Raw genomic sequence first — 13,268 nt, 5'->3', positions numbered from 1 at the left:
TTCTGCAAAGTTCTAGAATCATCTAGACATCCTAACAAATCACTAGAAAGAAGAATTATCTTGATTGGTTGAGTTATGCCCGAGAACCATTGAGTTGAAGTTACCGTTCCAACTTTTTTGGAGCCTTGGGCGTTGGAATGTTAAAGTTGAAATTTTAAAAATCAGACATGTCATAAAAACATATTAATTGATAAAAAATAGAGCAAAATAAATTTAAAAATTCAAAAATACGAATATTTTAAGCATTTAAAATGTTATATTAAAAATGCAAAAGTTAAGAAATTGAAAAAATAAGAAATCTTTAAATTTTTGAAATGATAATACTCAAAAATGAATAAATCAAAAATTCAAGAAATTCTAAATGCATAATTTTCAAAACCCAAAATTTTTAAATTCAAAAATGAAAAAAAAGAAATTGAAAATTTTTCAATAAAAATCTTCAGAACTTGAAAAGTTCAAGGATAAAAACAAGGTGCAGAAATTGAAAAACTAAAAAATGTAAAAAAAATCAAAATCTTCAAAAAAAAGTGGTTTTAGTTAAGAAAAGCCGTCATGTTACACATCTTTAGAAAGTAATTTCAAAGACCTTTCCAACGAGTCCAAAACATTGAAGATCTGATAACCCCGAGGATAACCCTATCCAAAGTTATTAGCACTTAAGTGTTATCGATACGGTTTACGGAGACCGGACTCAGATACTTCGGCGAAATTATATCTGGGTCCATCATGCGTCCCGTCGTTAGTGAGATAATTGAAAGAGCTTTCAATGAGTCTAAAACATTGAAGATCTGATAACGTTACTAAAAGTTATGAGCACTTGTGTATTATTTCTACGTTTTTTTGGAGGTCAAATCTCAGATATTTTGATGAAAATAATTTTCGGATGCCTCGGATGCACAATGCGACCCACCATTGGCTGAGTAATCGGAAGACCAACCACAAAATAAGCTAGGACTCAAACACTCATGAGCCCAGACCGGTGAAGTTCTTGTAGTTAAAAAGGAAGACACTAGTGGTTGATAGAGACCCTAAACCTCTAGTGGTTGATACTAGCAATGGTGGCCAACAGCTATAAAGTCAACTTCTATAAACAAATCTGGAGTTTTTTTTTTTTTTTTTGAGAAGGTCCAAAAACCAAATTTCCAGTTTTTGCTTTCTGTGTGTTTTTGAAACCGCCTTGAGTCAGGGTCAGGGGTATTAAAAAACATCCATAAAGCAAAAATTGAAAATTCGGTTTATTGGACCTTTTAAAAAACAAACTCCAGAAATGAAAGACAATAGTTTATAGGATCTTTTCAAAAAAAAAGGTGCAGGTGGTTATGTTACACATGACCAGTATGACAAAGAACTTTGCAAGATGATTGTTGAAATGTTCGATTAGAATGTCCGGTCCAAATTTCCCCCTTATAATAACCGTCCTATCGAACTAAGGGGACGAAAATTGCAAGTGGAGCTGAAATAGAAATCGAAGTGAAATCAATTTACTTTCCTTCACCACTCGAAAGTTACCAAGATGCGGGAATGTTTTTGCAAGGCTGTTGCAAGCAATCGGCGGCAGTAAAGGAAATTTGAACAGCAGACATTAAAAACTACCCTTTACAGGGCTCTTAATGATTACGAGATAGTTATTCTAAATTTCCAGAAACAAATTTTCACAGTGGCACAAAAAAATGCATTGCAGTAGTCTATTTATTACTTCCTGCCTAATAAGCAATATATTTTAACTGCTTAGCATTAGCATATTTTAACTGCTTAATTTCAGATAATGGCCAAATGCAACTTTTTATGTCCAGTATCAAAAATCATTAAGTTTGATACCCATATTGCCCCAACTCTTACGGTCCGGCAAATGTCCCCTCATCGGAACATCCCCGGGGCCTCCGGCCACTTCGGATTGTGGCCACTACTGCCGAAATGTCAAATTTCATGTCCAGTATCAAAATCCTTAAAGTTCCCATATTCCCCCAACTCTTATACCCCGTTCGCACGGGCGAGTTATAGCCGGTTATAACGAAAAGGTTTTAAGTTAAAACCAAGTTATATCCAAACCGTTCGCACGGGCCCGAGAGGTTTTAACGGTTTTAACTATTTTGACAGACTACAGCAGGCTGTGATCATTTAGTGTTTTCAAATATTTTCGATTTTTTATGGTGATGCGGAATTTGACCATTGTTGGCACTCTGTCCGGTAAGGGCCGGGTTTTTTGGCCTTTTTTCGCTTCTGGAATTGGGCAGGATGGCAGGTATTTTAAAATCAAATTTTCATAAGTTCGATTTGTTTTGACTAACTTCATTTACAGAATTTATTTTTGATTGTTGGCCAGATGGAGCTAGTTTGCTGTTTCTATAAAGATGATTCCGGAAAACATCTGAGACGATCTCCACGACCCAACTGACGCCTCGAAAGGTCGCGCCTTTATGCTGAGGGTTTTGCCTCGACGACTTTCTGGAAGGTCGCCTGAAGATCCAAGTATTCAGGCTGGAAAAGGTCAAGTTCAGGAAGGATTACGATGAGGAATTTGAAAAGGTGTTGCTTCTGGTGATGAAAATTGAGACTCAGTTGAAGCAGGTCCCCGATGGAGCTTAAAAAGTTGTTGAAATGCTGATCAAACTCCGATGTTTTTTGGACGAATCTACCTCGACAAGCATTACATCCAGATACATAGACCGGCTGAAAATCTGCACCTGACCATGATGGGACTCGAAAAAACCAGCCGAACAAATTTATACGGGTCGCATGATAAAGTTTAATAAAGTCTGCGAGTAAGTTGAGGGGGTGGGGTGGGGTGGTGTGGAGGGGGGGGGGGTGTCTGAGGGATATTTACTCTTCATACAAAAAGATAGGGGAAAAGGGCCATAGGTACGCCGGAAGCATCTTCGGAAGCCGGCTGGTCAGCTTATGCAGAACGCACTGAACCAAGTGCGTTTGTTTTCGCGGAATTGCGCAAAGGCGTCATTTTCATTAGTTGTAAATTTCCACGAGGTAAATTTATTTAGTACCCGGTGCCGTCAAGGATTTAACTCAAGACGTTTGGTCTGCTAGAGCCAGATTCCAAGTCCTTCGCAAGACATCCTTGAGAGCAACTTCATAGAAGAAGTGAGGCGAGTTAGACAACAACGAACACGTATTCTACGTCGACCCTACCGGCTGAATATGGCCAAGAATGAATGGAACAAACTGTGTGCTTATAGTAAATTAGAATTGCTTTTCTAATTTGTTAGGATTACCGGAAGACCGCTACATTCCCTAACCCCGATCGGGGTGTCCGTCGAAGTACTGCGCCTAACCAAAAAATCCTTGAGTATGATGCGAATGGACGTTTGCGAGTTCTTGGCAAAATAATGCACCTCACCCACCAGCAGTACCACCGTAATCAACAATCGCCAGGAGGAGACGACCGCGCTCCTGCAATGTGTGGGTCAAGGGGAGGTTTTCGAGTCACCCTAAACAGTGTTGCGAAATTGTTCATCTTAGAATCCCCCCTAGACCCCCCCCCCAAGCATTATCTTTTATTATAGAATTTTAAAAGAACTTCAACGAAACTGGAACGTACTGAACAAATCAAATAAAAGCTGGCCGCCACTTTGGCTAGCGGAAGACAAGGACGCCCCACCATCCTCTCCAAGCTATAGGACGCGAACGTCGACGAGAAACCTGCCTCGCTGCTCCGCTAAGCCGTCCCCACGGTCACGTGGTATCGTCCGTAGAATTCTTTGTTTTCGATCTTGAGCCACTGGAACACCATCGACGTTCGTCAGCATCCAACCCATCCAGCGATCGACTCGCGACACGTGACCTGCAACTGGACCACGTGAGCCATTGGACCCCACCGTTTCCAACCAGCATCGCTGGCGAGCACTCCGACAGTGATCGGCAGGTGTTGTTTGTAGGAGACGCATAAAATCTCCTAGCTAGTGGACCTCACCGGCGTCTGGAAGTACCAAGCTTGAGTGCCACGTGTCCCAGCGAAGTACCACCAGCGTAGGAGTTCTGCACACAGGCAGAGTTTGTGTCAGGTGGCCCGAGAGTCCGACCAAAAGCAGCACACTTGATCGCGAGAATCGGCCAGGAGCGTAGTCTGCGTCAGCCTCTATTCGCCGTGGAACAGCAGCAACAGCGCGAGTCACCAGCAACAGCAGCAGAGCATTGAGTCCGTAGCATGCCCCGTTAAAGCACGTGAGCCTGCCGTTCCCGCCAGGACGCGCCAAATCCTCGGATCATTGGACCGCGCTGGTGACCGATCTGCATCCGATGGATTTAAACGGTAAGGCCGATCCGTAGTGCTTGTGAATCCGGGGTTTGGCAAGTGTTCCGAGATCTAGGCCACCTTCCCGCAAGACTCTGAAAAAATATCGATAGGGAACTTGTTGGTGCAAACGTTCTGATAGGCGAAACGAAGATCTACTTGGAAAACCAGTTCAGTTCTACAACATGCACCGAGTGAAGTGCGAAATCGGATTTCTACTGGAACACATCTTGCACACGTCCATGTGTGTGTATGTCCATTCAGGTTTTTGGGCATTAAGCGGCACTGGATCCGGGGGCAATGGCGATGAATTCCAGGGCAAAATCTGCAAGAGCGTATCGGATCAATAAAATGCTTCCAAACTGCTAATCTCGCAACTTAAAAAAAGATTTCAAACCAATTTCTTTCGATAGTTCCTTGCCACGGTGCACTGTCCACTGTGGAACTTGCTCTGGAACTGGGACGCGCCGATAAGCTGGTGTATTTCAGTAAAGAAACAGAGAAAAAACGTTGTTTTGTTCCTGTCAATGTTGGACGTTTTCAAATGTTTCCAAAGGCTACTATGAGTTTTCAAGTAGTCGAGTTCCCTTTTCGAGCAGTTTTAACTTGGTTATAACTCTTAAAACCGGTTTTAATTTGACAGCTCGTTGTATGGGCAAAACCAGAGTTATAGCCGGTTTTAAGAGTTATAACCACTTTTGGTCTTATAACCGGCTATAACTCGCCCGTGCGAACGGGGTATTACGGTCCAGAAAATGTCCCCCCATCGGAACATCTGCGGGGCCTCCGGACACTCCGGATTGTGGCCACTACTGCCGAAATGTCAAATTTCATGTTCAGTATCAAATACCATAAAGTTTGATACCCATATTGCCCCAACTCTTACGGTTCGGCAAATGTCCCCCCATCGGAACATCCGCGGGGCCTCCGGCCACTCCGGATTGTGGCCACTACTGCCAAAATGTCAATTTTCATGTAAAAAACCATAAAGTTTGATACCCATATTGCCCCAACTCTTACGGTCCGGCAAATGTCCCCCCATCGGAACATCCCCGGGGCCTCCGGACACTCCAGGTGGCGGCCACTACTGCCAAAATGTCAAATTTCATGTCCAGTATCAAAATCCCTAAAGTTTGATACCCATATTGCCCCAACTCTTATGGTTCCGCAAATGTCCCCTTATCGGAACATCCCCGGGGCCTCCGGCCACTCCGGATTGTGGTCACTACTGCCGAAATGTCAAATTTCATGTCCGGTATCAAAAACCATTAAGTTTGATACCCATATTGCCCCAACTCTTACAGTCCGGCAAATGTCCCCCCATCGGAACATCCGCGGGGCCTCCGGCCACTCCGGATTGTGGCCACTATTGCCGAAATGTAAAATTTCATGCCCAGTATCAAAAACCATAAAGTTTGATACCCATATTGCCCCAACTCTTACGGTCCGGCCAATGTCCCCCCATCGGAACATCCGCGGGGCCTCCGGCCACTCCGGATTGTGGCCACTACTGCCGAAATGTCAAATTTCATGTCCGGTATCAAAAACCATAAAGTTTGATACCCATATTGCCCCAACTCTTACGGTCCGGCAAATGTCCCCCCATCGGAACATCCCCGGGGCCTCCGGACACTCCAGGTGGTGGCCACTACTGCCAAAATGTCAAATTTCATGTCCAGTATCAAAATCCTTAAAGTTTGATACCCATAATGCCCCAACTCTTACGGTTCGGCAAATGTCCCCCCATCGGAACATCCCCGGGGCCTCCGGCCACTCCGGATTGTGGTCACTACTGCCGAAACATCAAATTTCATGTCCAGTATCAAAATCCCTAAAGTTTGATACCCATATTGCCCCAACTCTTACGGTCCGGCAAATGTCCCCCCATCGGAACATCCGCGGGGCCTCCGGACACTCCAGGTGGTGGCCACTACTGCCAAAATGTCAAATTTCATGTCCAGTATCAAAATCCTTAAAGTTTGATACCCATAATGCCCCAACTCTTACGGTTCGGCAAATGTCCCCCCATCGGAACATCCCCGGGGCCTCCGGCCACTCCGGATTGTGGTCACTACTGCCGAAACATCAAATTTCATGTCCAGTATCAAAATCCCTAAAGTTTGATACCCATATTGCCCCAACTCTTACGGTCCGGCAAATGTCCCCCCATCGGAACATCCGCGGGGCCTCCAGCCACTCCGGATTGTGGCCACTACTGCCGAAATGTCAAATTTCATGTCCGGTATCAAAAACCATAAAGTTTGATACCCATATTGCCCCAACTCTTACGGTCCGGCAAATGTCCCCCCATCGGAACATCCGCGGGGCCTCCGGACACTCCAGGTGGTGGCCACTACTGCCAAAATGTCAAATTTCATGTCCAGTATCAAAATCCTTAAAGTTTGATACCCATAATGCCCCAACTCTTACGGTTCGGCAAATGTCCCCCCATCGGAACATCCCCGGGGCCTCCGGCCACTCCGGATTGTGGTCACTACTGCCGAAACATCAAATTTCATGTCCAGTATCAAAATCCCTAAAGTTTGATACCCATATTGCCCCAACTCTTACGGTCCGGCAAATGTCCCCCCATCGGAACATCCGCGGGGCCTCCGGACACTCCAGGTGGTGGCCACTACTGCCAAAATGTCAAATTTCATGTCCAGTATCAAAATCCTTAAAGTTTGATACCCATAATGCCCCAACTCTTACGGTTCGGCAAATGTCCCCCCATCGGAACATCCCCGGGGCCTCCGGCCACTCCGGATTGTGGTCACTACTGCCGAAACATCAAATTTCATGTCCAGTATCAAAATCCCTAAAGTTTGATACCCATATTGCCCCAACTCTTACGGTCCGGCAAATGTCCCCCCATCGGAACATTCGCGGGGCCTCCGGACACTCCAGGTGGTGGCCACTACTGCCAAAATGTCAAATTTCATGTCCAGTATCAAAATCCTTAAAGTTTGATACCCATAATGCCCCAACTCTTACGGTTCGGCAAATGTCCCCCCATCGGAACATCCCCGGGGCCTCCGGCCACTCCGGATTGTGGTCACTACTGCCGAAACATCAAATTTCATGTCCAGTATCAAAATCCCTAAAGTTTGATACCCATATTGCCCCAACTCTTACGGTCCGGCAAATGTCCCCCCATCGGAACATCCGCGGGGCCTCCGGCCACTCCAGGTGGTGGCCAGTTCCAATGATTGACTCACGCGACCGGCATGTCTTAGCTGGTCCTTGCCTCCAAGCCATCTGCTCCCGGACCTCCAGGCCGTCTGCTACCGGGCCACCAGGCCATCTGCTTCTGATGTGTCCTCCACTCAAAAAAATATTCACGTTGAAGTTACGTGAAAAGCTATGCGGTATTTTTCCACTAGGGTTTTCACGTAACTTCTACGAGGTGACCCTAGTAGAAACGGAATTTGTTTGGCCAGATCCCTTCACGTTGATTCTACGTGTTTCACACGTAAAAGCTAAATGAATCAATCGATGATTTCTACATGTATGTTGTAGTAAGCGCTATATAAATTTTATAGTAGTAGTTTCTGATTTTAGTTTCTTTTTTTTTCGGATGGAAATAAGAAGAATTAATTTTAATTAGAAGATATTTTTTTTATTTATACTTTTTTAAACTTTATTGAAACGATTTCACTGTACACAACTTTGTAATGCCGTGCCTCTTGCCGGAAATAAACTGATGACTGCACTGTATGATGTGTATGATATGTGGTCAAAGTTTGCCGATTCTGCTGACCGCGGAGAAACCCTTTTCGGCGTACTCGGCGTAGATGATTGGACCAGATACCAACTCCATGACCTGGAACGAGTTGTGTAATCCGTACTCGTACTTCTCCGGGGCACAATCGGCATAGATCCACGACCCGTTGGCCAAGTCCGAAACATTTCCGATGGCGTCATTCACCACAGTAATATCGGCCACAATTGCCGTTCCGACGGACGAAATCGACGTCAGGATGATGACCGAGATTGCGCCTGGGATCGCCTTCGAGGGGTTCTTCAGGTCACCGCTGGTGATATCACCGGCCAGAATGCCAATGGCCATCGAGAAAGAAGATGCTTCTTCTAGACATCTGAAACAAAAAACATTAATTCTTTTAAAAAACTGTTTAAACTAAATTTAACTTACCATCTGTTACATTTTCGATAAAATTTTGCGACCACAAGTCTGGCAGCAGTTCTTCACCGAACGCCATCAATTTTCATACTAAAATATTCACGTAGAAATTTCGCCGAATGGCGCACTCGAGTGCCGTTGAAGTTACATTTCAAAATACATAAAAACTACATGGAAAACCCTAGTGGAAAAATACCATAAGGCTTTTCACGTAACATCAACGTGAAAACATTTTTTTGCCAGTACACTTTCACATTATTTTTACGTGTGTCACGTAAAACGAGCCTAGCGAGGGGAAAATCAGGATTACGTGATTTTTCAGGTAGCATCAACGTGTGGATTATTTTGAGTGTCGTCGTCGTCCAGCAATAGAATGAATTTTCGGGACCGACCGAGCAGGGTTGCCACATTTGATTCTGTATTTTTGATGGTCAAAAATCTGTATATCTGTATCAGGGGGACGAAAATCTGTATTTGGAATCTGTATTGACATTTTTAAACAATTTTTCAAAAAACAAAATATTTTTAATTGTTTTTTAATGCATAGAAATGTTATACAATCTAAAATGTAATGTTTGGGCTCATCCAGCAATTGAAAAAATATTTAAAGAATTAAAATTATTTAATTTTAATAAAAAACCGGGACCGTGGTGTAGAGGTAAGCGTGATTGCCTCTCATCCAGTCGGCCTGGGTTCGATCCCAGACGGTCCTGGTGGCATTTTTCGAGACGAGATTTGTCTGATCACGCCTTCCGTCGGACAGGGAAGTAAATGTTGGCCCCGGACTAACCAATAACAGGTTAGGTCGATAGCTCAGTCCAGGTGTATGAGTCGTCTCCCTGGGTCCTGTCTCGGTGGAGTCGCTGGTAGGTAGTTGGACTAACAATCCAAAGGTAGTCAGTTCGAATCCCGGGATGGATGGAAGCTAAGGTGTAAAAAGAGGTTTGCAATTGCCTCAACAATCAAGCCTTCGAACACCTAGTTTCGAGTAGGAATCTCGCAATCGAGAACGCCAAGGCAATGCTGTAGACTGTAGCGCGAATAATTAGATTATATTAAAAAATCGGGAAAATCTGTAAATCTGTATGTTTTTCATAAAATCTGTATTTCTTTATATACAGATTCTGTATGACCTCATCACCTCAAAAATCTGTAAAATACAGATAAATCTGTATTTGTGGCAACCCTGCGACCGAGCCGAGTTTTGTTGGCTCGTCGACGATCCGAAAATTATGAGGTGGAGTGGGGGAGATTTTAGATACATCAATCTCACGTCTCTCGATTGACTGATTGGGAAACGTTCCAAAAAGAGGGGAAATTTGCCGAGAGGGGAATTCGTCACGTAACGTTTTCGCTTCGCGAAAATTTTGGATTGACACCACGTATAGAAACCTTAGGACAAAGTTCTTTGTCAAAAAAACTCTAGACTGAAAGTATTTACTAAATGAATGTGAGGAAGGCATCAACCACCTAAAGGTGGATATTCTTTATTTAATTTTTTTGCGCTTGGATCATTATCAGGTCAGATTCTTTTCAATTTTCAAGTGTTGCCACCTTCACGATTTTGTTTGACAGTTTGGCACTCCCAGAACTCACACCAGCACTCGTCGGCGTTTTTCTCTTTCCTTCTCGGCACTCACGCGACTGAGGGGTCGCCCCTAAAGCACGAGGCTCGTAAAAAGATGAGAGAAATTCAGCGACCCATACAAAATTGAACGAAATCGATGCTCGGCAGCGAGCGAATCCACGTCGTTTCCGGACGACTCCCTTAAAATCGCTTTCTCGCCAGCGCCAGGCTTTGGAGCTTTTCGCGTCGAACGGGCGCGGCCATATTGATTCAAGCAGTCGAACAAGTCGGAAGTCTTCTCTCGAAGTTCTCGTCCAGTCCAGTCTTTTCCCCCCCGTTAGTGGCCAGCCAGCGGTTTTTTGCCGGAAGTGTCGAATCGATCCGTAGCCGGAAGCCAGTAGTGCGTGCGCGGATTATCGCGGGAGTTCCCGGATCTTGGGATTTGTTTGATCGGGACGTTTTCGAGCTTTTCGTTGGCCGGAAGTTGCCGCTAGTAGCAGGCCCCGGGTGTGCGAGTCGGAAGTGCCGTTTTCTCGGATACGGTGTGTGCGGATTCTCCTCGGAGGAAATTTTTTTTTCTGGAAAAGAAGAAAAACTGCCGCAGCAAACGGTGCCTGTGGGTGTGTGCGTGTGAGGAGTGTGTTTGGAGCATCTCGCCGGAGTACCGTAAATCTCTCACGTTCTCTCTTTTCCCCTCTCCCGGTTGTGTAGAGAGTGGTTGCGGTGGTGTGCGTTACAACCTCTGCGCGCCTACTTCTCACTACTACCAAGTGTGTCGTAGAAGAACCGAGAGTGCCCTGCTAGTAGGAGTGCCCCCGCGAGTGCTGCTTCGGCCCACAGTGTGCGGTGTGTAAAGTGAGAGTGAGGACCTAGACCGGAAACAGTCGCGCAGAAAAAGTCCAACCAGCCGAACCCAAAATGTCGGAACGCGAAAACAACATCTACAAGGCAAAGCTGGCCGAACAGGCCGAGCGATACGACGGTAAGTGCGCCCACAAATGTCACTCCAACGCGGAGGAAAATCGATCCATAAGTTCGAGGACCTCGTCTTCTTCTTCTTGCTGCTTCTGCGCTGGAACCTTCTTTTTTTTCGGTGCCCATGAGAAAAAAAAACCCCCCAGTGAAAAGTGGCCCTTTTCCAGCCATCATTCAAAGCTCTTGCGCAAATTCAAGCTGTCAAACGTCATCGCGAAAAAAAAGTTAACCTCAAAGATTGATTTCGGCCACAAAAATGCTAATTACTTTTGGGGTCGCGCCGCGCCGCTCAATCTAGTCGTCATCGCCGTCGTCTTCGAACTTTGCAACTTGATCGTACGTGTGTGGGTGTGTGTGTGCGTACGCGAGAGAGGTTATGTGCATAGTAACACACAAACACACAGAGGGAGCGCGCGCGCTCCTGGAAACGGTGTGTGGGTTGAGAGGTGTGATTGTGGTTGTGTGAGTTGCTCGGTTGAGGGACGTCGCAGTGATGCCAGCGAGAGGATTTTTTTTTAGAGATTTGCGAAAATTTTGTTGGGATTTGCCAATTTTGTCCGTTATGTTAGAAGTTCCAGTAAACGTTAAAAAATAATTCAAATTTTGTTTGTTTATGAAACGACTTAGTTTTCGTGTCATTCCTGAATAACGAAACGGCCTGCCTGGCTAAAAATAACAGGACTGATAAGTACTTCATCATCCATTTGAAGGCTGAAAAGTTCAACTTTTTAGCACTTGACTTGAAAAAGATATACTTTTCTATACTGTTTTGGAGTTTGACTCTTCCAAAAAAAAAAAAACCTTTCCTTAAAAATAACAAAGAATATAAAAAATTTGATATTATGTCAGATATTTTAGTGAAAATTATGCCCAGATCTTTAGTAAGGATTTATAATCTCTGTTTAAAAAGAGACTAGTATAGTAAGGAGCTCACAAAGAAAAAAAAATTAAGTTCTAAAAGTTCTAAATTAGAAATTTTTTTCAAAATGTTCCAACATGCAATAAAAAATCTTAAATAACTAATTTAAAAAAATAACTTAGGTTTCTAAATGTGAAGTCCAAAAATTAGAGATTTAATCAATTTTAATACAGTTCTAATCTTTTTTGATCCCTAGCGCAGCTTACTTTCAACATCCTTCTTTTTTAAACGGCCAGGCCAACTGCGTAAAGTTAACCGCAGCGATGATTCGTTGTTTTTGGATTGAGTTTGAGCACGAATGTTCAAACAACAATACATTTCGAAATCTACAGGGGAGGAAGCAACGTGAGAATCCCCCGGCCACATTCCGGTTTGTATAGGGGCAATCAATCGTTGATTCCACAAATGCCCTGGACACTGTTTTTGTTTGCAGAAACGTCAGCCTGCATTCATTTGGATTTGTTTGCAAGTTTGGCAAACTGTCAAAAAACAAAAAAAAAATCGAGTTTGTTTGCCATAGTCTAATATCTCGTTAAGCCAGCAGATCAGCCTACACGCGTAGCGTCGATCGCGCAACTGTGAAAGCGGTGGAAGAATCTTTATAGAAAAAAAAAAGTGTTGACGCTGGGAACACGGCTCTCCTCTCTCGCTCACAAAAGATCGGTACATCTCGCAGGTCACGCTGAGTCCTCTGGAGCCTCGTATTTTCCGGCTATTAGATCTTCAGCAAACCGAGGGACCTCATCAAATTCCACAAAATGAACATGGAATGTTTGTGCTAGCTTGTATGTGGCACAAGAATCGGTGAATCCTGGTTTTATACACATTTTACCAACCCTTGAGGATACTAACTTTGTCGGAGATTCAGCCGATTTTGCGGTCTTCACCGCTCAAGTATCGGACTAACCACTGATCTTACCACCGGTCGTAGCCGGCGCCGGTGTTGATTAGCATGATAGAGGGACCTTATCACAGTGCTCAAAACAGACATGCATCGGCACTAAGAGCTCTTCTTAACGGCACTCAACTTGTTCTGGTTGGCATTTAAGTTTAAAGTAATGTTATGCTTGTTGCCAGTTAAATACGTCTTGTTTTTAGCATGAATAATGTGTAGAAAACATTGGTTAATTGGGAAAACCGACTTCAGGTATATTTTCATGTGACTGCTCTTAAGAAGAACGTCTTAAAAGCTCTTTGAGTGCACTTAACGGTTCTTAACCTATATCTCACTTGGTTTATTATATAGACTCTCAGGGTCTTCGGGAGCCTTAAAGATTAGCGTAATAAGTGTGCTCTAAACACTGGCACAACATGCTGGGAATCATCTACGCCAAATGCCAAACAAGTTCTTCTAAAAGAGGAGTTAGAGCGGATGCACGTCTGGCTCAAAATACCGTTATTATAAAAAAAAAATGCAATC

The 13,268-nt window shown here is 44.2% G+C and overlaps 2 protein-coding genes across 2 annotated transcripts in view; one reads left to right on the top strand and one right to left on the bottom strand.

Annotated features, from left to right (window-relative positions):
• Positions 1–7,898: 7,898 nt before the first annotated feature.
• On the bottom strand, positions 7,899–8,614 carry LOC119770253 (solute carrier family 12 member 1-like). Its single transcript, XM_038264774.1, has 2 exons — positions 8,400–8,614; positions 7,899–8,343 (listed from the first exon to the last, which is right to left on the bottom strand). The coding sequence occupies exon 2, from the start codon at positions 8,313–8,315 to the stop codon at positions 7,983–7,985; it is 333 nt and encodes a 110-aa protein (XP_038120702.1). The 5' UTR covers positions 8,316–8,343; positions 8,400–8,614; the 3' UTR covers positions 7,899–7,982.
• A 1,588-nt stretch (positions 8,615–10,202) lies between these two features.
• LOC6046350 (14-3-3 protein epsilon) overlaps positions 10,203–13,268 on the top strand; it is a 40,754-nt gene continuing 37,688 nt past the window's right edge. Inside the window, exon 1 of the mRNA XM_038258645.1 lies at positions 10,203–10,936. Within this exon, the coding sequence (XP_038114573.1) occupies positions 10,873–10,936 (64 nt within the window). The 5' untranslated portion in view covers positions 10,203–10,872. The remainder of the gene's footprint in view (positions 10,937–13,268) is intronic.

This window comes from Culex quinquefasciatus, chromosome 3 (genome assembly GCF_015732765.1).
Source record: "Culex quinquefasciatus strain JHB chromosome 3, VPISU_Cqui_1.0_pri_paternal, whole genome shotgun sequence".
Lineage (NCBI taxonomy): Eukaryota > Metazoa > Arthropoda > Insecta > Diptera > Culicidae > Culex > Culex quinquefasciatus.
Note: the sequence above shows the minus strand (reverse complement) of the source record. Positions and strands in the feature narration are given on the sequence as shown.